The 27,672-nt window shown below is 37.0% G+C and overlaps 1 protein-coding gene and 1 pseudogene across 1 annotated transcript; one reads left to right on the top strand and one right to left on the bottom strand.

Moving 5' to 3' along the window:
* Positions 1-365: 365 nt before the first annotated feature.
* On the bottom strand, positions 366-3,368 carry LOC149235248 (pentatricopeptide repeat-containing protein At1g73710-like; annotated as a pseudogene).
* A 9,016-nt stretch (positions 3,369-12,384) lies between these two features.
* LOC149235247 (RING-H2 finger protein ATL8-like) lies at positions 12,385-13,258 on the top strand. The gene has a single exon (XM_089372054.1). It carries the CDS (start codon positions 12,482-12,484, stop codon positions 13,163-13,165), a length of 684 nt encoding a protein of 227 aa, XP_089228180.1. The 5' UTR covers positions 12,385-12,481; the 3' UTR covers positions 13,166-13,258.
* The last annotated feature ends 14,414 nt before the right edge of the window (positions 13,259-27,672 follow it).

Here is a 27,672-nt window from a genome sequence, read left to right as displayed (position 1 = left end):
TCTTGATCCTTAATCTCTGCAACCTGCAATCAGATCAGTTAGCAGATATTTAACACTGGAACACTATCTATATCAAGATAAGATGTGCAAATGTTCCTCTGTTTTCAAAGCCTAATTTATATTGGAGGAGGGAATGACCAATGTCTTTTTATTTGCATTTTTGTTATACACTAAAAGAACTACTAGTACCCTTTTATCCACAATTTCTCTATACAAGGAGCATAGATTTAAATTTCCCAAAAAAAAATAACCTGTTACAATTTTACAAAATGTTAAAAGACACAACAACATGAATACAGGATATGCCAGCTTCCTTTTAAAAGCTTTGCACATGAAATGGAGCTCGAAACCAGATCTACATAATCTTATATAATGTGACCATGATCTTTCAACTGATGCATGAACTCCCTCTCCTGGGTAACAAATCTGGCTAAAGCAAACTTCCCAGCACTTTTATAGGCATCTATAACTGCCTTGAACATGAATTCGTGCTGAAAACCCTTCTGTTTCATTTTGTAAAACATTCTCCTAACACCGTCTACCAACCCTAGCTTCCCATAGCTAATTTTCATACTTGCATAAGTAATTGTATCTAGTTCAAGACCTTTGGCTTGCATGATCATGAACATGTTGTAAGCTTCATTAATCCTCCCAGCACTACCAAATGCATATATAATAGCGTTGTAAGAAGACACATCAAAATCCAACCCAGAAGCTCTCAGTTCATCACAAGCTTCCAAAGCTTCAACATGCACCCCCACTGCAGAAAAGATTGTCATTCTCAAGGCCTGAATACCATGTGGAAGCCCACTTTTACATGCAACATCGAGTTGCTCTACTGCCTCCCTTGGAATGCCTCCTCTCTTCAGAAGAATGCCCAGTGTTTTGTATGTATTCTCATTGGGTGAAGCCTTTAGTTTTAACATTTGATGAAAAACTTCAGCAGCCTCTCTCAATCTTCCATCTGCAATGAACAGGCTAATGACACTATTAAAAGAAAGAACGTTAGTAAGGAATCCCGATTCTAACATTTCCTTTGCAATTTCAGTGGCTTCATTAAGCCTTCCATTCTTTTTGTATAAGGACAACATCATGGAAAAAGAAAATTCATTTTCCTGCTGCTTTTCCTTCAAGACTTTGAATACTTCTTATGCTTCAGTCACCATATCAGTGCGAACATAAAGGTCAAACATACAACCTGATAAAAAGGCATCTGGCTCAACACCCAATTTCTGTATGCGTTTGTACGTTTCTTGTGCTTCCTTCAAAAAACCACGTTTACTATAAACCTTAATCAAAGAACTATACACCATAGAGTTCCCTGCAAAACCAGCATTTTGCATTATTTGAAAGTAACGTACAGCTTCTTCCACACATCCAGCTTCAGCAAATGCATTTATCAAGGCACCATAAACAAAAACATCTGCCTCCACACCTGCGTTAACCATCTTTTCAAACATCTTCTCTACCTCTGCAGCTCGACCCAATCTTCCATAGGTGGCAATAACAGCACAAAATGATGAACAGTTAGGCACAAACCCTGCTTCCTGCTTTTTGGTAATAAAGTGTTTTGATTCATCTAGAAGTCCTGAACTTGCAAATGTCTGAATGACAGAAGCATATGTACATCTGTCAGGAAAAACCCCTTGAACTTCCATTCTTTCAAACAACTTCAGAACCTTGTCATGGACTTTTGCAATCCCATAGGCCTTGATCATGACATTAAATTCTAATACAGTTTGACCCTTGCCTCTTTCTTGACTGCACTTAAACACCTTTTCAGCTTGTAACCAATAACCCTGTTCCCCATATGCATCAATATTGCCAGCATAGCATTCACATCTCACTCCTCCAGCAAGATGGAACCTTTCAAACCATGCCCATGCTTTCTCAAGCATCCCCAGATCTATATACATCCTAATAACAGCTGATTCGGAGTACTCATCCACATGAACGCCCAATCCATCCATCTCCCTGACAACAGCTTCTACTTCACTGACCATGTGTCTAATACAAAATGCATATAAAATAGTTTGACAACCCACGGTATCAGGAACGAGCCCTGCTTCCTTCATCTTTGTGAAGTAACAAAATGCTTTATCAATATTGTCATTTTGAGCATGCAATGCTATAAGAGTGTTATACGTCCTTGTGTCAGGCAAGCAATGAAGCTCTTCCATTTTCACCATAAGGGCATTTGCTTCGTCAAGATATCCATAAGATCCACAGATGTGAATCATGGTATTGAATGTTACAACATTTGGGCTTATTCCTTCTTTTAACATCTCAGAAAATAACTTGGAAGCTTCTTTTAGGTAGCCTGCCTTCCCATATGTATCAATTAATGTATTATACATGTAAGAACTGCCTGGCCTCTGAACTTGATCATTCTCTCTGCAAGGATCCATGCACTTATCATCTAATAACCCTTTAATGAGCACTCCTTCAGGAAAATTATTTGGAGAGCAGTCCCTTTTACCCACTGGGTCCTCAAAATGATTTTTTACTTCACAACGACGACTAATATAGAAGAAATCCTTCTGTCGCTGTCGATCAGGCTCTGATTTAGATGAACAAACATTTGTAGTATTTCCTAGAAAGATTTTCCTAGAAGACCAGTCCCTGAAGAACTGTTCAGCTTTCTCAGATTCCCTTGCCTTCTTCAAAATATGGACTACCGTGTTCACGATGACCTCATCTGGCCAGAGACCTTGTGATATCATGCGATCCAGCCAGAGAAGAGCCTCTTCTTTGAGACCAGCTTTCCCATACACATCTATAAGAGTACCATAGGTAGTGGCGGTAGGCAAGACCTTGTCTTTAACCATTTCTTCCCAAAACTTTTTCAGTTGATCCCATTTCTGTGCTCTTCCTAGAATTCTAAGCAGGATATTATAGTGAATAACATTAACTTCATAGCACTGTTTCTTCTGAAACCACTTAAAAATCTGAACTGCTCTTTCCCAGTCCCACTGCTCCTTTAGGATAATGCTTCGCTCTTTTGCACTGAGGTTTGCTTCCCAAGGTTCAAGCGCTTCGTCAATGTTCTCTGTAGAATCCAAAGCTTGCAAAATGGCTAGGATACACCCACCATACGATTTGTGTGAGCTTTTTCTTTTAGTTTCCATTTTCTTTGTTACATTTTTGCACCCAGAACTTGACTTTACTAGTGTGCTCTTCTGAGACTCTTTGTGTGGATAACATTGGCCTTCCGTACCTGGAGAAACATGAACAGATTGAAAATGTTGCTTGTATTTCTGTTTCCTCTTAGCCCTCCTGGGTTGTGTATTGCAATAAGGATAAAGATAAACATATCCTGTGTTTAGGGCCGAAGAAGAAGGGATGTCTACTAATGACTGCGCTAGCATTTCTTCTGTTTGATAGGCAAAGGCAAAACATGAATGAAATAATAACAGATTATGGAGACTCGTAACAAGGAAACCTCCTGCGCGGCCTGAATCGTATCCTGGCGGGATGAGGCTGTAGTGCCGTGAAGTTGATTGGCAGCGTGTAGGGCAAACGAGTACAACTATTGATAGAACAGCACAAGGTTACGCATGCAGGGAAGAAAGACATGAAGAGTCTCTGCGAAGAGTTCCATCGCCAGCAGAAGAGTCTCATCGCCAGCAGAAGAGTCTCATCACCAGCAGGCAGTCTCTGCGAAGAGTCTCATCGCCAGCAGGCCAGGCCTGGCCTTTCATGGGAAAAAAACCATTTTTCTATAAAAAAAAACAGATTAAACGAACGGCAGAAAACACCCCAATCATCTAACGCACAAAATCAATGGCTTAGGATCGCACACGTCACATTTTAGGGATGTCTTTCTCAGAGGGAACGCCTTACGACATAATTAAAAGAAATAAATAAATACTCGCGACTACCCGTCATACCTCTTCCCCGTTGAGGTGCCTTTTTTTGGGAACCTAAAATGCAACCTCTTCAAAACCACAGGGATCATCCATTCGTTTAATAAATGACTTATAATTTCAATAAAACAAGCTAAAGTGCTTGTTTCATCATATTTATTTTAAATTTTTACATATAAAGTTAAACTGCAACTTTAATAGAATTTGATTTAGCTATAAAATTAAAGCCAGTTGTTAATGAGAACAAATATAATTTTACTAGTCTTGCCATTTGGCAATGGCATGGGACTATAGTAATTGATATGGCGGGTTTTTACATTAATTTTCGCTACTTATTATGCAGATTGCTGCAAATAACCAAAGTATCTAACACATCATTGTATGCAATTTTTTTTGCCTTCTTATTTGGCCTCTTCCCGAGGGGAAGAGGCTAAACCATATATTATAATTATCTATTTCCTTTGCATTTTGAAGTTTAATGACAGTTTGAAACTAATGCTAACATTAGTTTGGATGACATTTCATGGTTAGAAATTAAAAACATATGTTCGGTTTATCTTACCAGGTTGCCAAAGTTGTAGTGTTTAAACACATGGCTGGTACATGTTTAAAACTTTGTATGGGAATACACATGGTTGTTACATGTTTAAAACTTTGCATGGGAGTACCCACTTGTCTGCATAGGAATTTATGGAATTTATTTCGCCCCACCTGCTTCGCTATTGCAATAGCCCGTTGCATGCTTCTGTTGATTGCCCCATCCACTGCATGCCTCTATTCATTGCCCCATCCTATTGGGGCAGCTGCTTCATGCCTTTGTTCATTGCCCCATCCTATTGCACCAACCCGCTTCATGCCTATGTTCATTGCCCCATCCTATCGCTATTGCACCATCTGCACTGGGAATAGAGGGAAGAACAATGGACAACCAATCCTGCAAGTAAGAAACAACGACCAATCTTGCTGGTAAAAAACAACTAGCATCCTTTATTATGATTTTCTGTATCTTTTCCTGTAGCTTTCAGTAATTCCATTAATAGCTATCTTTTGCTATGATTTATTGCACAATAAATTTTCATTTATGATTGAATGGGAATTCAATCTTGAACGGTCAATTATCATTTATCATTTAATAGCATATATGATTGAATTCTGTGCAATTTTGTAATTCAAATTTCAATTATGTGCAATTTTGTAATTCAAGTTTCAGTAATTCCATTAATAGCTTTCAGTAATTCCATTAATAGCTTTTCTGGTTCAGCCAACTCTTCTTATCTTCGGCCCGCCATCTCATCTCATCTTCACCAAGTAAACTATTAAACATATTACAGGAAACTCTGATAAAATATTAAAATTTCTGTATATCTCAATATCAAATAAGATCAGAAAATTAAAATTTCTGTATATCTCAATATCAAATAAGATCAGAAAAATAAAATTTCAAAGACAATAATGCTTCGAAAACATAGAAAAATCAGTTCGGCAAAGCACAATATGAAGAAATTTCCAGAATTAATTGTCGGATTTACTTAGCTACAACTATTGCCCGTCATTAAGGGATTATGGAGGCAATAGAGTTAAGGGATTAGGAAGGCAACAGAGTTAAGGATCAAAAATCAGTTCGGCAAAGAATAATATACTGATGAACTAAGTCAATTATGAAACATCGCTCCTATTCTTGGCAAGAAGAAGGGCCAACAAAAATAATTTGCATAATAAATCCAGAAGATTAGCAAGAAGCAGGGTCAACAAAAATAGTTTGCATAATAAATCCAGAAGCGAGACTAACCTGCCATTGCATGGCTTTCCTAGATCTCTCTGATTTCCTTAGTAGGCTACTTGAGGCCCTCCATCAGGATCTCTCTCACTTTGGCACATTCATTAAGGTATTATTTCATTCTGCATTCCTATGCGTATTCTTGCAATTTGATTCTCTATATGTGAAGTTAGCCTATGACCTAGTGGCTTCAGTCGTCCATTAACCTATTGACCCAATCATAGCAACAGTTGGTCCAGTCGACTAAGTTGATCCAGTTTCTTCCGTACATAAAGCAGCCATTGAAACATCCGTTGATCCAGCGCCAGTAGTAGTTTACCCAACAGCAGTAACAGAGGTAGAGGTCTCAAAACTAGCATCAAAACAAGCATCTAACAACAGTGTTTCCCTTACTCCAAATCCATAGGCTGCAAAACCATCCTTGCAATTCGAAAATATCATTAGGCGTAGTGGTTCCCCCACCCCAAATCGACAGGCTGCAGAACCATCCTTCCAATTCTTGTTGCGTTTCTGCGGTGAGATACGGTGGCCAAAGTCGACCATGAAAATATTTGCATGGAAAATAATCAAAATGTGGTTGTGTTCCAGTTCAATTAATAAATGTCATTGCAAGTGTTACTTGGTTGTTTTGGTATTTGGAGAAGTGTTTGCCTCTATTCCGGCACACCTCCGATACATAAAAGGACCATTTATATATAATCCGGCACACCTCCAATACATAAAAGGACCCATTATATATAATACTGGAATTTGAAAACATTAATGGGCTACGCTATTAGAAACGACTCGGAGAAAGTCAAACAATTGCTGCTGCATGAAAAAAAATCTCTTTATTTTACTATAATAAGGGAAAAAAAAATCTCTTTATTTTACCATAATAAAGGAAAAAATCTCTTTAAGTGACTAAACATTGTTCACATAACTATATATCAAATCATACAAAGTTCTTTCATTAAAATTCGATACTCTGATTTATGGATATTGTTGCAAGTACTTACGTGTCAAATTTAAGGATGTTTTTGCAATTCCATAGGTGTGTAGTGTGAGATTTGCCACTTTTCGCTATAAAACATCTATGCTTTGTTACAGGAATTTGTCAAATTATCAATTTCCTATCAAGTTATTTTATTAAGATTTAAACAATGTGTTTCATGAATATTGTTGCAATTCCATAGGTGTCAAATGTGGGATTTGAAACTTCCAGTGGCGTGAGGTTCTGATCGCTTGCCAATTTAACTAAGTGTTAAAGTTGATGGAAATCCAAGGACTGTTGCTTTTGCAATTCTCGTTGATGTAAGTGTATGAGAAGATTAAAATATAAATTAAAACATAAACTACTTGCGTTCATTCGCTACCTTCTTTCATTCGCTATAAGTTAGAGCTTGCTTCTTGCTAGCCTTACTTACTGCTAGCTTTCAAGAGCATAATAACAACATCATTAAGTCTTAAAGTAGGCTCACTTGCTTGGGTCAGGTGTGATCTATTATTTGGTCTTGGATAGCTCAGGGGACTACTTGCTGGTTTACCACATTCCTCAGACCTAGTTATACATGACCTGTCGTTGATACCCCGTACACAAAAGGAAGTTTTTGTGCATGAATAGTTCAGTACGTTACCATGGAAGGAGGATGAGTTTTTTGTGCCTATTTCATTACCACGTGAACAAGAATGAGGTGGTAGTTCTTTGTGTTTGAACAGTTCAATGTGAACAGGAGGCGTTCCATCCTGCCCCTGGCTTAAACTCTGAAACAGGAGAGATGATCCCCTACTTTCTTTTTCTTCAAATAGCTGGTAGCATCGACTCATCTACTCTTGCATCTATATTTGTTATAAATAGTTTTAATAGTGACTATAAGAGAGATTGATTTGTTGTTAAGTTTTATTAGCACAATCTGTTGAGGATGGGCCTTCTTAAAAAGGTGAACCGGGATCAAATCTCACGAGGTTGTTTGTGCCTTGTGCTAGGGGGAGAAGACGTGCTAAAAATCCAGTCAGCTAAGGGTTGGTGTGGCCCAAGCCGGGTGCGATCCTCGAGTCAGCTAAGGGTTGGTGTGACTCAGGTTGGGGCGATCCCTGGGTGATTTGACAACTTAAATGCCCATGGGTCAAGGCTCCTCAAGCCACAGGTCAAACTTAGAGAATCACAAACAATTTGACAAACAAACAAAAAAGAGAACTTGATTTTTTATATTATTTTTTATTAAAAATATTGATTAATTTTAAAGTAAAATTAAAATTACTTTAGATGTATTAAAAATAAAAAATATTTTAAATTGAAAATTTTTCATTTTTATATAATATTAACAAACTATATCAAATAACTAATGAATTAATTTAAATTTATAAATATAACTATTCATCGATAGAGATGTGGCTAGAAAAGAAAGTAATAATATGATTGAAAAATGCCTTGTGATGACCTTTAATTAAAGTAGATTTGAGGAATTAGGTAAGGAATCCATAAACAAAGACTTATAATACTCATGTATTAATAGTGGCATTCAAGAAGTGTGAAAGAAACTAACTTGACAAACAAACAAAAAAGAGAGCTTGATTTTTTATATTATTTTTTATTAAAAATATTGATTAATTTTAAAGTAAAATTTAAAATTACTTTAAATGTATTAAAAATAAAAAAATATGTTAAATTGAAAATTTTTCATTTTTTATATAGTACTAATAAATTATATCAAATAATAAATGAATTAATTTAAATTTATAAATATAACTATTCATTGATAGAGGTATGGTAGAAAAGAAAGTAATAATATGATTGAAAAATGTCTTGTGATGACATTTAGTTAAAGTAGATTTGAGGAATTGGGTAAGGAATCTACAAACAAAGACTTGTAATATTTGTGTATTAATAGTGGCATCAAAGAAGTGTGAAACCAACCAACTTGACAAACAAACAAAAAAGAGAACTTGATTTTTTATATTATTTTTTATTAAAAATATTGATTAATTTTAAAGTAAAATTTAAAATTACTTATGTATTAAAAATTAAAAAATATGTTAAATTGAAATTTTTTCATTTTTATATATGAATTAAAAACTAATTTGCTTCCTTTATCTAGTATAGACAACCTAGAACACCTCTATCATAATTTTACTACAACCCTCTCATATTCTATTAACAAGTTCTCAATTGAAGTTTCAAGTAATAAATTAAATAGCAAAACCAAATCATGGTATGACAAAGATTGTAAAAGTGCGAGGAGAGTAATTAAGGAAGTTGTTGATGAATCTCTTAAAACTGGCAAGATAAAAACATACAAAGCCCTAACTAAAAGAAAAAAAGGCAGTATATCTATAAAAGACAAGAGAATCTCTTACACCTCTCTAAGGTAGCTCCTAAGAAATTCTGGAGGCAGATCCTAACTAGGAAAGGTAAAGATAATAATAAAATTGCTTTACACAACTGGAATTCCTATCTTAAAAAGCTTTATGAATCTTCAAATGTCACAGATAACTTTGAAACCTTGCTCACTACGAAAGAAGTTTTCTCATTAGAAGACATCGATTTTGGGATAAACGCCTGGCAAATGGGAAAGCTAAGGATATTGAAGGTTACTAGGCAGAAATCTTAAAAATTGGAGGCCTTGTCCTCATCCCCCACATCCACAATCTTTTCAATCAAGCGGTCAAGAAAGAGTTCCCTAAACCATGGACTCAAAGCCTCATTATCCCTATCTTTAAAAGTGGGGATACAAATAACCCCTCTAATTATTGGACAATTATGATCAACCCTCTCTTATCCAAGTTATATGGTATTATTTTGGAAAAGAAGTTGAGCATATGGCTTGAAAGTGAAGGTAAGCGGGCTAAAGGCCAAGTGGTTTTAGAAGGCAGCACTCAACAACAGACCACCTCGTTATGCTTAGGATCATTCTGGAGGAATGCCGCAATGATGAATCCAATCTCTTTTGTTGCTTTGTGGATTTTAGAAAGGCTTTCAATACAGTTCCTAGAAACAACCTGTGGAATAGATTAGAAGAGCTAAAGGTTCCTTTCGAGTTGAGAGCTGCCGCTATAAGGTTATACAAGAATGTAATTGCCAAGTTAAAGAGCAATGAGGGGTGGTCGAAAGATATTAAGTGTAATATCATAGTTAAACAAGGTTGCCTCCTCTCCCCTACCCTATTTGGCATTTACATCAACAAGCTAGAAGGTTGTTTAGAGGAAGCAGATTGTGCTGGCATGATCTTAGCTGGGATAGTCATTATCCATCTTCTCTATGCTGTCGATATTGTTCTTCTCACAAGGTGCCCATTTGATCTTGATAAGCAACTTAGACTTCTTAAGGATTTCTGCTCTACCATGGGTATGACTGGTAACACTGACAAAACAAAAATTATGATTATCAAATCCAAGAAGGACACTTACGCTAATTTTATGTATGACAATAGTAACTTGGAGGAAGTGTCGTCTTACAAGTACCTAGGAATTGATATTCATCACAAGCTCAACTGGAACTATAGCATTGAGAAAAGGATTAATGGGGGTGGAAAGCTTGTTTGGTCTTGAAAATAATTGCAAAACGGAAAACCTCATAATGTGGGATAAAAAGAATTTCCTCTTTGAAACTTTAGTCGCTCCTATTATCTTATATAGATGTGAGATTTGGGGTTGCAGCATCTCTAAAGAATCTTGGAGCAAGATTGGGCAAATCCAGAATCGTTTTATAACGTATAACCTCAAAATTAAAAGCAATACACCCTATCCTATTATCCTTATAGAAGTGGGTCTTTCCCCTATCAAGAGCCTAGCTATGACTAGGCTTCTGTTGTACAAGCACAAACTCAATAACATAGGAGACCATAGACTTCCTAAAGCTAGCTTTAAATTCTGGCCAAAACCACCTAAGGCTCAAACGAGGTTGGTATAAAGACACCAGGGCTTGGTTAAACCATTGGGAGATCGACGAGAATGTTGTATTACAAAACATTAATAAAATTAAAAATATTTTTACTTCTAAGTGCAAAGAAAAAATGTGGTGTGGGAAAGATTTAGCAGCTAAAAGAAAATTAAGATATTATAAGGAGGTCATAAACCCCACCCTAGAAGATCAAAAGTATAAGTTTTAACTAGCTCAAAGAAGAAAATTAATATAGCCAAGATGAGAACGAACTCTCATGAGCGCCATAGTGAAACGGGTCATTGGGCAGTTCCTAAAACACCATCGATGAAAAGGATATGTCATCTCTGTGACAATATGAACATCAAGGATGAAAATCACTTCCTCTTAGAGTGCCTCGTGTACAACCACATTAGATCTCAGTGTCATAATCTTTGTTGCAATACTAACCTTCCTAGCCTCTTACGATGTTAAAATTATAGTAAGCTTAGGAGGCTTCTCTCCAAGCTTTTTGAGCATAGGAATAAGATTTTAAATCAAACTAAATAATTCATTACTTTAGGTCCTATAGACCAAAATTTGGTCTCAGTGGACATTAACCATCATCATCATCATAATAATAATAAATTATATCAAATAACTAATAAATTAATTTAAATTTATAAATATAACTATTTATTGATAAAGGTGTGATTGGGAAAAAAATAGTAATATAATTAAAAAATGTCTTGGGATGACATTCAGTTGAAGTAGATTTAAGAAATTGAGTAAAGAATCTAAGAACAAAGACTTATAATACTCATGTATTAATAATGGCATCGAAGAAGTATGAAACCATCCGTTCAACATACTGAATCATTTCCCTTAGGATAAGGGAGAAAAATTAATTAGGGTAGGTGTTTCCGGAACAAATTGCTAAGAGATTTTTTCGGATTTTTTGATGCAGCAAGAGCTCTCTTTGGGCTTTTTTGATAAGGCTTTAAAAGGGAATCTTGTTATATGGGAAGGGAGAGAGATTTTAGTTTTTTCAAATAATCATTTCATTAAATTTAAACCAAATTGGGAGAAGGGTCAAAGAATTATGTATTAAATTTAAATTAAATTTAAATAATTTAAATAATTATGTATAATTGATTAAATTTAAAAAGTTTAAATAATTATATATAATTGATTAGTCTAAAATTAATAATATTGTTATTGGTAAATGAAAAAATAAATAAATATATATATATATTAACTATATTGGGTGATTCTTAAATCAAACATGAACAACGATGTTACCATGTATTTATAGATTATGTTTTAAAAGAAGTTAAAAGCTTCACTCATCTTATGATTCACCGTGTGTCTAAGGAGAGAAATATGGAAGCTTCACTTATCTTATTATTCACCGTGTGTCTAAGGAGAGAAATATATGGAAGTTGAATAGTTTAGGGAAAAAATGTTCAGTCTCTTTTCTCTAATCAGAGTTTAAATATCAATTCACTGAGAAGATAAGGGAAGGTTTTTTTGGATATGCTCAATCTGACAAGGCTGAGATAAAACAATTTTATATCTGGACTCTCATATACAAAACATATTTAATAACTCTACTAAAAAACAATATCCATTTGTTTGTAGCAGGTAGCGACTTGAAGAGTATTCTGGGTCTTGCCGTATCCGGAGTGGGAGGGTTTCTGGGTCCGTTGGGTTTCTGTGGGCGCCTCCGTCCGGTCTTTATCTGTTCGTGGAATACGAGCTACACCTGGAGTTATGTACCATTTAAGAAATCCCCGTTCGAGTGCGTCATACGCACTGAATCTTCCTCAATTCTCAGGCTTTGCTTTAGCTTTTGTCATATTCTTGGATTTGCAGTCCCCAGTTGTCATATTCTTGGATTGGCAGTCCCCATGTTGAATTACTGAAAATTTTATGGTTTCTGAAGCCATTGTGCCTGACCCCCTTCGAGGTTCGCTGTGATTGGAACTCGTTTCCAGAAAAATGCAGAGTATGTCTTCATTTTCATTGTCTGTTCAGGGCAGGAAATTGTTGCAAGATAGCGAGGAATCGCATTCATCCGCTCCTATGACAGAGGTATCTCCCGACTTTGCTAGGGCAAGACTCGGCTCAAGCTTAGGCGTCCTCATGGCGGCCTTGTTCCTCTCAATACTGTGGGTTTTGGGGTTCAATGCCCTGCTCCGCTGTATACTGCTCCACAGGCGACGGCGCATGGATATCCAAAGAGCTCAATCTGGCATCGAGAAAGAGGATTTAGAAGCACTTCCAGCCACGGTTTACCACAGAGGGCACCCCTTCAGAGCCCTGGATTGCCCCATTTGCCTGGCAGAATTCATGGAAGGAGAAAAGGTGAGAGTATTACCAGAATGTTGTCACAGTTTCCACGCAGATTGCATAGACACATGGCTGCTTTCGAATGCTTCTTGTCCTACATGTCGACACTCTCTCCTTTGCCCATTGTCGAAGAAACCGTCAGGGATCCCCCAGCCAGAGGAAAGTGCCCGAATGGATGTTACTGGAAGAAACGAGAGTGTTGCAGCAAATGATGTTCAGTTTTCCCAAATTTCTGGGGACGACTCAACAACGGCAGCTTCTTCATCTCTGCCTTCCGTCAAATCTATAAGTGACTTGGAATCTGGTAACGCGGTTGAGACTAGGAAAGCATGATTGGCAAAATTGCCAGTCTTGGAAGGGCATAATACGCTAATGGATGTAGGCATCTACGAGTGTGCGCAATGTGAAAGCTACAGAGAGTGGGCAGCATGGATGCAATCTGCTAATTTACATGTATATATTGTACAAGTTCAGAGTTAATTTACATGTATATATTGGACAAGTTCAGAGTTCGAGGCATATCTGTTACACTTGTATACAAATTTTCAAATCTATTTCACTGTAACATGTCACATTGATTTCAAGATTGTTAGTTGAAACCATGTTCAACCGACCCCAAATAGCTGCAATCAAGGAGAACATCAAAATATTTTATTAAATTGGATAAATACAACCAGGATAATATACCTTAAACTGAATAAATACAAGAAGGATAATATGCCTGTCAATTGTGGATTGGAATATTGTTGGAGCTTTTGGACTGTGAAAATGAATTTTGCAGGCTTATTGCTTTGTGGAGAGCTTTGGAGCTTATCTAAGCAGTGGGGGTGATGAGCTTTGGAGCTTATCTAAACAGTGGGGTGATGAATTGACAGTATGATAAGTAATGCGATGAATTGATGTATATTGTGTTAGTATGACTAGCAATGGTGAGGAAATCATAATGGGTAATGTTTCATTTTTGTGAGGGAGAGCTACTTTCACTCATCTCAAATATCTAAGTGATGGTGATTTGAAGGTGTAAAATTCTGCGGCATGGCGTTTCTTTTCTTCTCATAGTTATAGATCTTAGATCTAGGTCTAGAATAATCTGAGCTTTTATGAAGAGTAAGCTCACTCGCTCTAAATCTCAATAAAACTCATAAAAATGTAAGTACGTATCTAAATATATAATATATAATAATATACAATGAAACATCTACTATATATCAAGAGATGGTATAATCATAATGAAGGCATAGGTAGAAAACTTGGTTAATACTAAAAGAATAAAGAAAGTTGTAATGTTTAATTTATATAATAATACATATTGAAATATTTACCATATACCAAGAGATGGTATAATCACTAGCTTAGATCCATTTTAACACTGGATCTATCATGCACCAAGAGGGATCAAGTCCCTCGAGGTGCAAACTTTCTTTTTGGAGTGTAGAATTTGAGGAAAGGTTTGCACCTCGAGAGATTTGATCCCTCTCGGCACATGACAGATCCATGTTAGATGGATCTAAGCTAGTTCCAGTTGAGGACAACAATGTCACATTTTTAGATTATCATTATTGTGTATATGTTTGAGATTAACTTCAAAATTCGCATTATGTTTTCTTTGTTTGGCATGACCATATCATTCTCTTCTTTAATTTAGTTTGTGTTGCTTGCCTATGGCTTCTACATCTTTGTTTGGACGCTTTGAGTGGTTTGTGTATTTATGTGTTTGGATTTGGATGATAATGTTTTGAGTGTTATAGTTGTTGTGTTATATTTTTATACGTGTATGTAATTGTCTATTAGTAATTAATTGGTGATGAAGGGAGACAATCTTGTCAATAGTTTGCAGGAGGATTCATACTGCACATCTATTTCATTTAATTTTAGGTATCACAACTTATAACAACTAATTAATTCTCAATAGTGTCCCTACAGATATGACTAAATATATCTTGAAGAGTAGTTTTAATAATTTATTGTGTCAAGACTACTCTTGAAATAATTTTTTTCTTTGCTAATGATTGAAATAATTTATTTCCTTCAAGAATATTTTGATGATTTTTTATCTATAGTATATTCAGCAAAGTCAAGAAATAATGTATTTTTTATTTTTTTAATTAGTGGCTAGAATTGTAAAATATTTACATTATTTGTTTCTCCAAATAATTATCACATTTCCTTCAAGAATATTTTGATTTGTTTTGAATGTTTATAAATATTATGAATACATTATTATATGTAAGTATCTATTAGTAATTTGAATATATTTTCAATATATGTAATTGTCTATTAGTAATTAGTTGGTGATGTAGAAGGGAGATGATCTTATCAAGGATTAATTTGCACTTTGCAGGAGGATTGATTATGCACATCTATTTCATTTTAATTCTAGGTATCCCAACTTTTCACAATTAATTAATTCTTAATAATGTCCTTTTAGGTATTACTATATATCTTGAAAATATTTTTTCTTAATAATATATAGCGCCAAGATTAAGAACATCTAATGCAAAAAATCAAATAAGATTAGAAAACAACATCTACACTGAAATCAATGCATCTAATGCAAGAAATCAAATGAGATTAGAAATCAACATCTACACTAAAATCAATGCATCCAGTGAAAGCAATTAAATATGATTAGAAATCCAAATCTACACTAAAATAAATACATCTAGTGCAAACAATATAAAAAGATTAAAAATCAACATCTACATTGAAATCAATGCATCTAGAGCAAACAATCAAATATGATTAGAAATCAATATATACACTTAAATCAATGCATCTAGTGCAAGCAAATTGAATAGAATTCTAAGAAAACATCATCTACATTGAAATCAATGCATCTAGTGCAATAAATATTCTTCCCTCTCTCCCCCCTTCATCTAATCTTGAAAATTATTTTTAATAATTTACAGTCTCAAGATTAACAACATCCAATCCATCTAATGCGAGAAATCAAATAAGATTAGAAAACAACATCTACACTAAAATTAATGCATCTAATGCAAGCAATCAAATAATATTAGAAATCAACATCTACACTGAAATCAATGCATCTAGTGCAAGCAATCAAATATAATTAGAAATCAACCTCTACATTGAAATCAATGCATGTAGTGAAACCAATCAAATAAGATTAGAAATCATTGTCTACACTGAAATCAATGCATATAGAACAAGCAATCAAATAGGATTAAAAATAAACATCTACACTGAAATCAATGCATCTAGTGCAAGCAATCAAATAGGATTACAAATCATCGTCTACACTGAAATCAATGCACCTTGTGCAAGAAATATTCTTCCTTGTCTCTCCTTCTTTTTCTCTCTATATCACCACCCCCAAAACACACATGCTCTCTCTCTCTCCATATATCTCTATATCTCCCTCCTTCCCTCCTCCCTCTATCCCTCTCTTCACCTCCCATCTATATCTCTATCTCCCTTTGCCTCTCCTTTGTCTCTCTATATCACCCCCAAAACATACACACTCTTTCTCCATATCTATCTATCTCTCCCTCCCTCTTACTCTCCCTCTCCCTCTCTCCCCCTTCTATTTATCTTCCCTCCTACTCTCCTCTCTCCCCCCCTCTCTCTGCCTTATCACTCCATCCATCTCTCTCTATCCACTTTTATCTCTATATGTCTTTCTTCTTACCTACCTCTTTCTCCCCCTCCAACTCCCTCTCTGTCATGTCCTCTCTCTCTTCCTTCCTCTCTATTCCTTTCTATCCCACCTCACTCTATCTCCCTCCCCCCTCTCTCTCTTCGCCCTCCAACTCTGTCATTATATCCCTCCCTCTCTCCTTCTCTCCCCCCTTCCTTCCATCTCTCCTTCTTTGTCTCTCTATCTCACCCCAAAACATACACACTCTCTCTCCATCTCTCCCTTGTCACTCCCTCTCTCTCTATCTCTATGTTTTTTTGGTTCACCCTCTCTTTCCCCCTCCAACTCCATCTCTCTGTCCCTTCGTCTCTCCTCCTCTCTCTCAAGTCCTCTCTTTGTTCCTTCTCCTCTCTCTCTCTAACCTTGTCACTATCTCCCCTAACACCCCCCCTCTTTCTCCCTCTCTATCTTCCCTTCGACCTTGACAATATCTCTCCCCCTTCCATCTTTGTGTTTCCCCCCTCTCTCTCTTACCCTTCTCTCCCTCTCTCACTCCTATCTTTCTCTATCTCTTCACTCCTCTTTCATCTCCTTCATTGTATTTCCTCCTCTTCCTTGTCACTCCCCCTCTCTCTCCATCTCTATCACTCTATATCTTTGTTCTTCCCTCCATATATATCTAGATTTAATATATATTATGATATATTATATTATAATATAACAAATTTAATATTATATTAAATTTAATATTGCATTAATCCAAAGTTATTAAATTTAATAATATTAATATTAAATTTAGTGATGTTTTTTTACATGGCATGATAACAAAATTTATAATAAAACTACATCAAGTTAATATTTTCAAATATTACAATTTTGATATGGAAATATTTACGTCTTTAAATATTTTTATATATCCCTAGGATATAGTTTTTCCTTTTAAAGATTCATTTTAAAAATGTTTAGTTAAAAGAAATATTAAAATATTTTGGAGCAAGATTTTTGATTCTTTGTATTGAATTAACATTTTCCTTTTGATTTAAAAAATGGCATTGGCTTTAGTAAAGAGTAAAAATGTTTAAAATTTCACTTAATTTGGAATTTTAATGTGGCATTTTTTTTTTGTTAAAGATAAATTTATGATCCATTGAGTTCACGTATATAATAAAGGAAATATTAAAAGTATGAGATAATTTACTATCCATTCAAATACATAGTTATATTTTAATAATTAATGTTAGTCCATTAATAAAGTTAAAAAGTTATATATATAAGTCGACATTAGTGAAAATTATTTTCATTATTTTTTGAAAACGTGACATACTTACACATCGGGGTCATATTGGGCTATAGAATACACCTCTCAGTGCAATCAACCAACCAATCATTAGAAATTAGGGTATTGATAGGTTACCCAACTATTACACAAAATATTGTCACCATGACATTCTGCGGTCAGTGTGAGTCTATCACCACTCATACTTTCCTCCTATGCAAGTCTTAAAGCTCAGCTCTTCATGTCAAGCCTTGAAAAATGAGAAAAAGCCCTTAAAAATATCTAAAACTCTGGTTCCGCACTTTCTCTTAGCATTACCTGTGGTCCCGCACCTACTGGTCATGTCCCCTGCGGACCTGCCCGCTCTGTTTCTGTGTAATGGATGCGAACCCCTGTAAAAGTAAAAAAGGCGCAAGTATATTCTTAAAAACTCACTTTGGGTTATTTCTGGAAGCTTCTAAAGGGAATCTTGAGGTGGCAAGTTCGCTCCTTTGAGGTTCATGCATCCCATACCTAAAGGAGCTAACCCCTTGATGTGAGAAGCTTATCCCTTTGAAGGAGGACTCTATCCCTTCATAGGTGGACCTGTAACTTCCTTCCTCTGCACTATAAAATGAGGCATTGGGCTGGTTACTAAGGAGGTTGAAAGCTGAATATTTTTTAGGGTAAATGCTGTTGGACTTTAGACTTCCTAATTGAGCTTGAGAGGAGAGATTATATACCTTTTGATCTCATTGGGAAGAGTGTGAGGCTTGTCAAAGTAGAGGAGATTCTTGCTTGGACCCTGGGAGGAGCTTGTACAACATTAAGGCACCAAAGGTTGTAAAGTTATTCTTTGTTCAAAGTTAATACAATCAAGTTTATTTTTCTCAATAAACTATCTTCTATAGTTTATTTCATGGATTCCTTGATCACCATGATGAATATGATTTATTATATTGGCTATGCAGGTGTTATTTGATGTGTGCTTGTTTGTGTTTGCAGGTTCTCAAAAGGAAACTCATTCGGATGGTCGAAGCGTGGCTGCCATAAACTAGCGTTGGACTTAAGGTAGGGTCTAAAACACCTCTTGGTTTTTATTTATAAATTGCAATATTTAGAGAAAGGTAGATTTGCTTGTTCTGCTTGTCGCTAGATATCAGTTGATACTAGGGAGATCGGTCTTGTCCACAAGAATGATTTATCCGGCCGACAAAATGGCGACTCTACTGGGGACTTGAATTTTGGTTTTTTGCCTTTACTTTTACTTTGACTTGAGAAACTTTTTCTCTGTTTCTGGTTTTTGCTTGATGTGTGTGGGATTGGGTAGTTTTTTAGATTCTGAATTTTTTTTGTTTTTCACGCTTTTGAAAGAGGACCGCATGTTCTGTTTGTAACACAGTGCAGACATCTTCGCACTGTTGCTTTACTACATAGAGCGGTACTGGATCTAGTTATACCAGAAGCCTACGGACCCTGTCAAATTTTTGAAAAACCTAAAGTCTTTTCATCTAGTTAAAATTAGGATTTGTTTACGTTTTTTATCCTCTACCCAGATCTGCATGTGTCTTGTCAGAAACTTCTTGTAGGTGAGTTCCATTGGCATTTTGGTTTTAGGTGATCTTCTAGAAGTTTTGCGTGCCTGGTTTGATTTTCGTTTGGTCTTTGTAGTAACTCAGAGATTAGAAGCCTAAAAAACCTTAGATTACCCTGGTCTTTTTGGTCTTCTTAATGAGTTTGACCGATTTGTGAAATCTGCCCTTGGTGAGAAATAGATCTCATTTTCTCTTTGCAAAGCTTTGAAAGAACTTGTTTGAAAGTTTTGAATTTCATTTTTAAAAAGAAAACATAGCTGGGTGTTTTTCGATTAATTTGTTATTCTGAACGAATTAGTCCTTAGTTTGCTGAATAACTAAGTAAAACGTCCTCAAAAAGAAATTTTTTAAGCTTTTGCTTCAATTAGGTTTTTAGAAGTTGTAGATCTCAAGATTAGATTTTTCATAGTTTTGAGTGTTTTCTAGAAATTTTAGAATCTCTTTTGAAAGAATTTGTTTTTGTAGTTTTTGAGTGTGGAAAAAGCAAAAGGATTTTTTCGTGAGCATAATTAGTAGTCTCGTTTTGAGTTTATTGGAAAAGACAAAAAAGTTTTTCTTTTCATTTATATGTTAAGGAAAGATTTGTTTTTCAAGCAATTGCATTCTCAACTCTTTCTTTAGCTAGAAATTCATTGAAGAAAAAGAATTGTTTATCATCTTAGGTGCATTTTTAGTGTTTTGGAGTCGAGTCTTCACACCATAAAGTTTCATCTCCATACCTTTTGACTTAAGAAACAACCATAAAATAACGCTTAAAGTAAAATTTATATAGCAATCTTTTTATTTCTAAGGCTCTTTATCACCAACATAGCTTAGGCTAGTATCTTGGAGTAGGGAGTAATTAACTCTCCAAGATAGTTAAAACAAACAAGTAGCTATATCTTGCGGTAGAAGATAAATTCCAATTGTTACATCTATGTTATGGGAAGCTCCTCTTAAAGGAGTCAAGCACGAGATCATATATGAACCAGTGGGGTAATCAATCCTTCCTCATTGGGAATGATAGAAGATATACACGTATTAAAAACGGTAAACCTTGGATTGACCATTGTCGAGGAGCTTGGGGTCACTTGTTGGTAAACCTTGGATTATGTCAAGGAGCTTTCAAGGGGATTGAGCTTTGTTACTCTGCCCTTGCGTGTGTATCGGATCACAGACTGTTCCCCTAGGTATATTTGTTTCTGTTGGTAACCATAGTGACCATAATCTATAGGATTCTTTCCTAAAGTGACGGTGGAGGGAAGATCCCACTGTACCTGGAGCAGACGTCGACTAGATTCACTTGGACTCTCTGGGGGGTTCTCTTCACTCGAGACGGTTTAGTGAAGAAACTTGTGCCAGTCTGTTTCATTAAGTAGGTTGTCGGGGTAACTATTCCAACCGCTCTTTCTGTATTGAATTCTACGACGTTGGATTTCATCACTAACTAGTGTTTTCGGTACGAAAAGTCACTGTTTGTGTGTGGTTTGAACTCCTAGATTTTTTAGGCGTGTGATTCAAATTGTTTGGTTCTTTAGAGACTTTAGGTGGTTTTATTGAGATTTTCTTTATTTGCATGTGAAGTAATTAAAATATTTAATCGTGGTTGAATTACCGAGACAATCCCGTAGACTTCAGGGGCAACCTCCCGAGTATTCACCAAGCTAGCTTGAAGGGCTACGAGCTCTTGTAACTCCTAGTGACAGTAGATTTGGGTCACCAGAAGAAAGAGAATCTTCTTTAGTTGTTCATCCTGATTATCAAGTTCAAGCAACAGAGTATATTTCCGAACCAATTTCATTTTCTGAAGTTACTGGTAGTGTTTCTTCTACTAGTGAATTAGCTGAAGAACCTGAAATTTCTGAGCCTGAAACTGAATCTACTGCTACTACATCTTCAGGATTTGCTTCTACAACTTCCAGTGGTCCTGGTTCACCCAGGGTAGGAAGGATCATTACCCAAAATCTTCCTTCTAGACTCATTTCTATTGAAGAACTTGTTAGTCCGGAAGAAGGTATAACTATCCCTGAAAATCAACCAACTTTAGAACTTAGGGAGCGTGAATCAATTTTCTACAGTCCACCTAGGAGGGATGCTTGGTATCTTTCATTGACCAACTTTTTAGAAAATCTGGGTCTTAGTTTTTCACCACCTCGAGTTCCTTTTCATCCAACACCTAGAGGTTATTATCCTCCTTTGAATATGTCGAGACAGTCATCCATGTTTTCCCAATCACCGGAAACATTTTTGTATGGCAGTCCTTCTGTTCCTTCTGGGTATCAGTCACTCACTGGTACTTTTTCAGGAGCATCTCCTCAACCCATTGAACATGGGTTATCAACTGGTAATAACTGCTGAGTGTAGAAGAAATTCTTATGATGTCTAGTACTATTCCAAATCCGCAACCTCAAGGTAGTGAGTTACCGCCTGGGGGGCAACCTCAAGGTACTCAATTACCACCTGGGGGGCAACCTCAAGGTATTCAGTTACTGCCTGGGGGGCAACCTCAAGGACAGTACATTCCTTTGGGACAATACATTCCTCCAGGTCAACCCCAGACTCAATATACACCTCAAGGTCAACCCCAGTATCAATATATACCTCAAGGTCAACCCCAGTTTCAGTACGTGCCTCAAGGTTATCAACCTCAGGCTTAGTACCCAACCCAAGGTTTCCAACCACCTTCAGGTCAATCATTTGTCCAAGGAGTTGGAAATGTACCTTTGAATTATCAACCCTACCCTCAACCCGATTATGGTCCTCAATATGCTCAACCTTCTATGGGTCCATACCCCGGAATGAACATGGTGTAGGATCCATCTCAATCTCAACAGATCTTGCAACCTAATGTGCAGTTGTCATCTCAATCTGGACAACCTTTGGTTTCCAGTTCAACCCAGCAACCTGTCCGGCCTACTATTCAAACTTCTGCACCTGGTGTAGCTCATTAGTCTGGGCCTAGTTCGCCTTGAACTCCGCCTCAAACGACTGCTGCAACTACTGCAAATTTTTTTCAATCTACCCCACCTACTTCTGGAATATCGGCAGCTCCGATTTCTACTATTCCTGCATCAACTCCTCAAGCATCTTTACCTCAGTCTGGACCCACAATTTAGACTTCGGTTTAGATGCCTATAGGACAACCTGGTCCAATTACGGTTGTCACAAGTAAACCTCAATTTACTTATCAACCATACCAGGGACAGTACCAATTCGGTCTTGCTGTTCAAAGCCCAGTCTACCAGTATCAACCGTACCCTGGATATACTTATCAGCAACCTCAACAACCCCAGTACGGTCCGGTTAATCCTGGTTTTCCAGGAGGATATAATATCCCAAATGTAATTCCAATTCCAAGTTATCCTAGATATCCTCCTCCTAGGGCTGGTCTTATGACCCAGGGTTTTCGAGACCCTAACCGTCAGTTACCATTCATTGCAACTTTGGACTTGCCTGATTTGTCGCGCCTTACGAATGATCCGATTAATTATCTTCCGTTTTGGCCACCAATGCTGAATAAGTTGCCCAGTGATATCCCAAAGTTTGAAGGTAAATCAGGAGAGGATCCGTCAAACCATGTGATGGCTCATCACCTCTGGTGTGCGTCTAACTCCATTATAGATGATTCAATTCGTTTACGTCTTTTTCAATGCACTCTGATTGGTCTTGCGGCCAAGTGGTACATTGAGTTACCGTGAGCCTCTTTTTATAATTTTAGTCAGTTAGCCACTTCGTTCTTAACTCATTTTCAGTTGCCTTTCAGATATGACAATGGTACGAAATTATTAAGTTCATTAAAACAGTCAACGTCCACATATATTTCAGATCATATTCATGAATGGCGACGTCGATGGCATTTAGTGAAAGTTTTTATTCCGGATCAAATCTTAGCAGAATGGTTTGTTAAATCATTATTACCTAAAATCACTAAGGATGTAGCTAAGGCAGGAGTTGTTACTGAAGAGCAAGTAATTGCTCAAGCTCAGTACCTTGACCTCGTTTATACGCAGTTGGGTACTTTACACGAAAAAATCCCCTACCTTCCAAAACAAAATCAAATAACTGCAGCTCCTTTAGGGTCTCATGCCACTGACGGTATGATTGGTTCAATTAACACCAAAAGTAAGAAGAAATCTTCAAAGAATTCTTCTCCTATCATAACTTTACCAGATTCCCTGACAGGAGACTCTTCTGCTGAAATTCCTGCCGATATTCATGTCGTAGAATCATCTACGGCCAAATCAAAATCCAGCGGTAAAAAGAAGGGGAAGAAGAAAAATAAACAAAATTCGAAAGAGAAATCAAATAAAACTGAATCTACTGACGAGAAACGTAAACCTCACTATCCTTGTCTCATTTGTGACGAAGAGCATTTTACAAGAGGCTGCCCTCATCGCGCTGAGGTTGCGAAAATCATCAAGGTTCTCAAACGCCTACTGTCTTGAAGGATCCTTTTCCTAGTCAAGATAGTAAGATGATCGATTTTTCCTCAAATGCCTCAGAAGAACCCATAATGATGATGTCTCATGTTAGGATTGCGACACGATCACAAGATTATGGAAGTAAAAGTCCTGTTGGTGGTAAGGAAGCAGAATCTTCTAATTCAAACCCATCAACTTCAACTCTTGGTTCTGATCCGCTACAGATCGAGAAACCTAACCCAGACTTAGTAATCAAACCGCCTGCTAAAGGTATACTTCAGAAGTCAGCTTTCAATCTACATGCAAGAGCTGCTCAGAACTATAACATTGTTGAAGACTTAACTATCTCCCCTTCAGCAATGTCGGCTTTGGAGGTGCTGCAATCATGTCCAGCACAACGTAAATTGCTATTGTCGGCTATAGGAGCTGTTGATATTTAGGACTCAAACCTTATAATCTTCGATTTAGAAAATAGTACACCTCACTTACCTCATCAAATGGCTTTCTAGATTCCAGTGTTAATAAAAAATAGACCTTGCTTTAGGATTGTAATTGATGAGGGAGCTTCTACATGTATTATGTCGATTCAGTGTTGGAGATCGCTTGGTTCTCCTACACTCAATCAATCCCCAATGATTCTAAAGGCTTTTGATTGCCATGGGTTCCATCCTTTTGGCATTCTACAGGATTTACCTATAGGGGTTGAAGGCAAAACTGTTAATCTAGATGTGGAAGTGGTTGATTACCCTCTAGATTACAACCTTCTCTTGGGTCGTAGTTGGTCTTACGCTATGACTGCTGTTGTTTCATCAGTCTTTCGGCTTATAAATTTTCCTCATAATGGAAAGATCGTAACTATAGACCAACTAAATTACTTTTCATCCAACCCAACCTCTTCTGAAAGTATCCAGCATGTCGGCAAAACAACTATCCCTTATAAAGATGTTGCGGTAGGATTAGTTAAAGATTCTGGTTTACTAGGAACTTTTTCTTTTCCTCCTCCTAACGTATCGCCTTCTACTACAACCATTCATATGATTTCATTAAACACTATTGTTTTGGATGATCCTTGGATTGTACCTTCCAAATCAGAGGTGGATTCATTTGGTGATGCTATCCCTTTGAGTCCCTATGAAATTGCGTATCAGGCTGTACAGTCATTTTCCGACCTTGGTTCAACCAAAATTGATCTAATGAATGTGGTCCATGGAGAATCACTTTCAATATCAACCTCAGATTCAACAAATGTTTCCAAGCTTGTTCATACTAATGAGCAAATTCGTGAAATTTTGTCTATTGATGATTTATCATGGGAAGATCTTCATCATAGATCTTCATTCTTACCTGAGATTGATCATTTTGAAAATGACTTTTCATCTATTTTTACTACTGATTATGTCAAAGAACCACAGAATCCATTGCAAAATCCTGATTCTGAATTAAATTTGGGAAATATTTCTCGAACGGTTCCTATTGACATTTTAGTTAAACCTAGAATTGTTGAAAACATTCATATATGTTGAAATAATACTCAGAGGGGTGGGGGGGTGAATCAGTATTATCAAATTCTTTTCAATATTCCCTCTAGATTTATAATTTAATTTATTCTTCAGATGTTGACCATTAATTTGAATGTCAGTACCATATAATAATGAACAGGAACAAGAAAAACAGACAGTCACACCAAAGAACACCAAATATAAGGTGGAAACCCAATGTGGGTGAAAACCACCTGCTGTAATGTGTCTCTATCTTCTTTCAATTAGAAAATTCTTTTACAATGATTCTGTACTGGTGCAGTCCTTTACCAGTACGCAAGCTGCAACCTGTAGAGAGCTACAACCCTCTCTCGTTTTCCAGACTCTCCTGGAAGGGAGCTACAACCCCCTTAGCTCTTGTACTAGCTGAGCTACTAGTACATAGGTGCTGACCTACTTCTTTTCTTCAATTTTCAGACTGGATCCATGAACATCAAATAATCATCAAGTACATGTGAATCAACCAATCTCCTTTTACAATCAACTAATGAATCAACCAATAGCCTCTCAGAATGCAGTAACCAGACAAGAAATACCAGTAATCGAAACCCAGAACTTTGCAGCAATAGACAAAAGGCAGCCAACAAATATTTCAAGAAAAGTCTGCAACTTCACCAATAGAAACCTGCGAATATCTGCACTTCTGCTGTGTCTAACCTACGCAGCTCCGCACCTAATCTGTCTACTGGACTGCGCACCTCCGCACCTGCACCTTCTATTGGACTGCGCACCTCTACACCTGCGCCTTCTACTGAACTGCGGACCTCCGCACCTACGCCTTCTACTGAACTACGGACCTCCGCACCTGCGTCGTCTACTGGACTGCGAACCTCCGCACCTGCACCGTCTACTGGACTGAGGACCTCCGCACCTGCGCCGTCTACTAGACTGCGGACCTCCGCACCTGCGTCGTTTACTGGACTACGCAACTGAGCCGTATCCCGCTTGCGGACCTCTGGATATAAACACTTTATCAGTCCTCAATTGTACCCCAGACTGTCAAATCCACAGATCTGATCATGCGCCAAAGAGATCACGACCCCTCAATTGATCAATCTTCTCATGCTCAGGTTTAATTTTATCTCATCAACCGATTACAAGTATTTCAGATCTTGTTCCTCTTAAGATATTCAACACATAAGTGCCTAGCCAAATGATCTCCTTTCCTTTTTATAGGCAAGCCCTTACACAAACCATGGATCAAAACCATAGAAATCCAATACAAGGGACCCAAAACCGGGGTTCAATATTTTAGATGCTATACCACGGACCAAAACCATAGGATCAAACACGTTGGACTAAATACCATGGATCAATCATAAAAATTCCCACGTGCGCGTGCTTCTCTACATTGAAGTGAGTGAATTTGACGTCCGCACCTTTTGTTCGAAGAACCTACGGGTATGCCCACATTTCTTGTTCGGGGCACCTGCGGGTCCGCAACTTTTGTTAGGCTCACCTGCGGGTATCTCATTTTCTATTATATGAGAGCCTGAACAATGATTTTCCACTTGAGTGAGTTGCCATCAAGGACAATACTTGTGCCATAGCGCCAAACCTGAGTCATAATGCCAACAATCTCCCCCTTTGGACTTGATGGCAACCCCAAGATCCTCAAAGTCATTCTCCCCCTTTGTCATCAAGGGAAAAGGGTTATGCTCCCCCTGAGAATATGCTGAAAACTTTGCTCTACTGTACTGATCGTGCTCCCCCTGACTGTAGGCCAGATCTGCAAAAGAAATTTTCTTCAAGAAGAACCATAATCCACCATACACCATAAATGACCTTCCTATCACCAAAAGCCTCTATACATACATTCATCACCCAACCAAGTGGGGATCATCCTCCCAACCAAGTGGGGTTATATCAGAAATTTACATATGACAACCAAGTACATTATATCATTCATCCCAGACATAGGCCATTATATGACCTTCACAAAAGAAATATAAGACATAGAGACAAAACATTAGCAACAATATTTAGATCAGCATCCATGTTCTCATTTTGTACTTGCTCCTCCAAGATCTTCTACAATAATTCCAACAATGCATTATTAGAAGAATATATGCTCCCCCTGAACCTGCGCCATTTGGTCTTTGACCAATCCATAAACCACCGAATGTACGCGTATACCCCATATGAAACTCGCATACAACCAACAATTTCTGAAACAGGCAAGATTCAACAGCAAGAGGATGCATCAACTACCCCCAGCCTTTGCCTGAGGTATTCAAAGGTCTCCCTGGGCAGCGGTTTGGTGAGTATATCAGCAACTTGTTCCTTAGAAGGAACATACTCCAACTTGACCTTTTGTTCTAGCACTTGTTCCTGAAGAAAATGATATTTGATAGGTATATGTTTGGTCTTTGAGTGCATGACTGGGCTTTTTGAAATACTGATTGCACTTGTATTATCACAGAAGATGGAGATAGGTGGAGTACAAGTGTT

This window comes from Pinus tabuliformis, chromosome 8 (genome assembly GCF_031772625.1).
Source record: "Pinus tabuliformis cultivar Carrire ecotype Pingquan chromosome 8, CPIR1, whole genome shotgun sequence".
NCBI classification, from domain to species: domain Eukaryota; kingdom Viridiplantae; phylum Streptophyta; class Pinopsida; order Pinales; family Pinaceae; genus Pinus; species Pinus tabuliformis.
The sequence above is the reverse complement of the archived record's forward strand: the minus strand, read 5'-3'. Positions and strand labels throughout refer to the sequence as shown.

Excerpts from the sequence above, each read along its gene's own strand:
- LOC149235247 (XM_089372054.1), top strand. The coding sequence starts at position 12,482 with ATGCAGAGTATGTCTTCATTTTCATTGTCTGTTCAGGGCAGGAAATTG.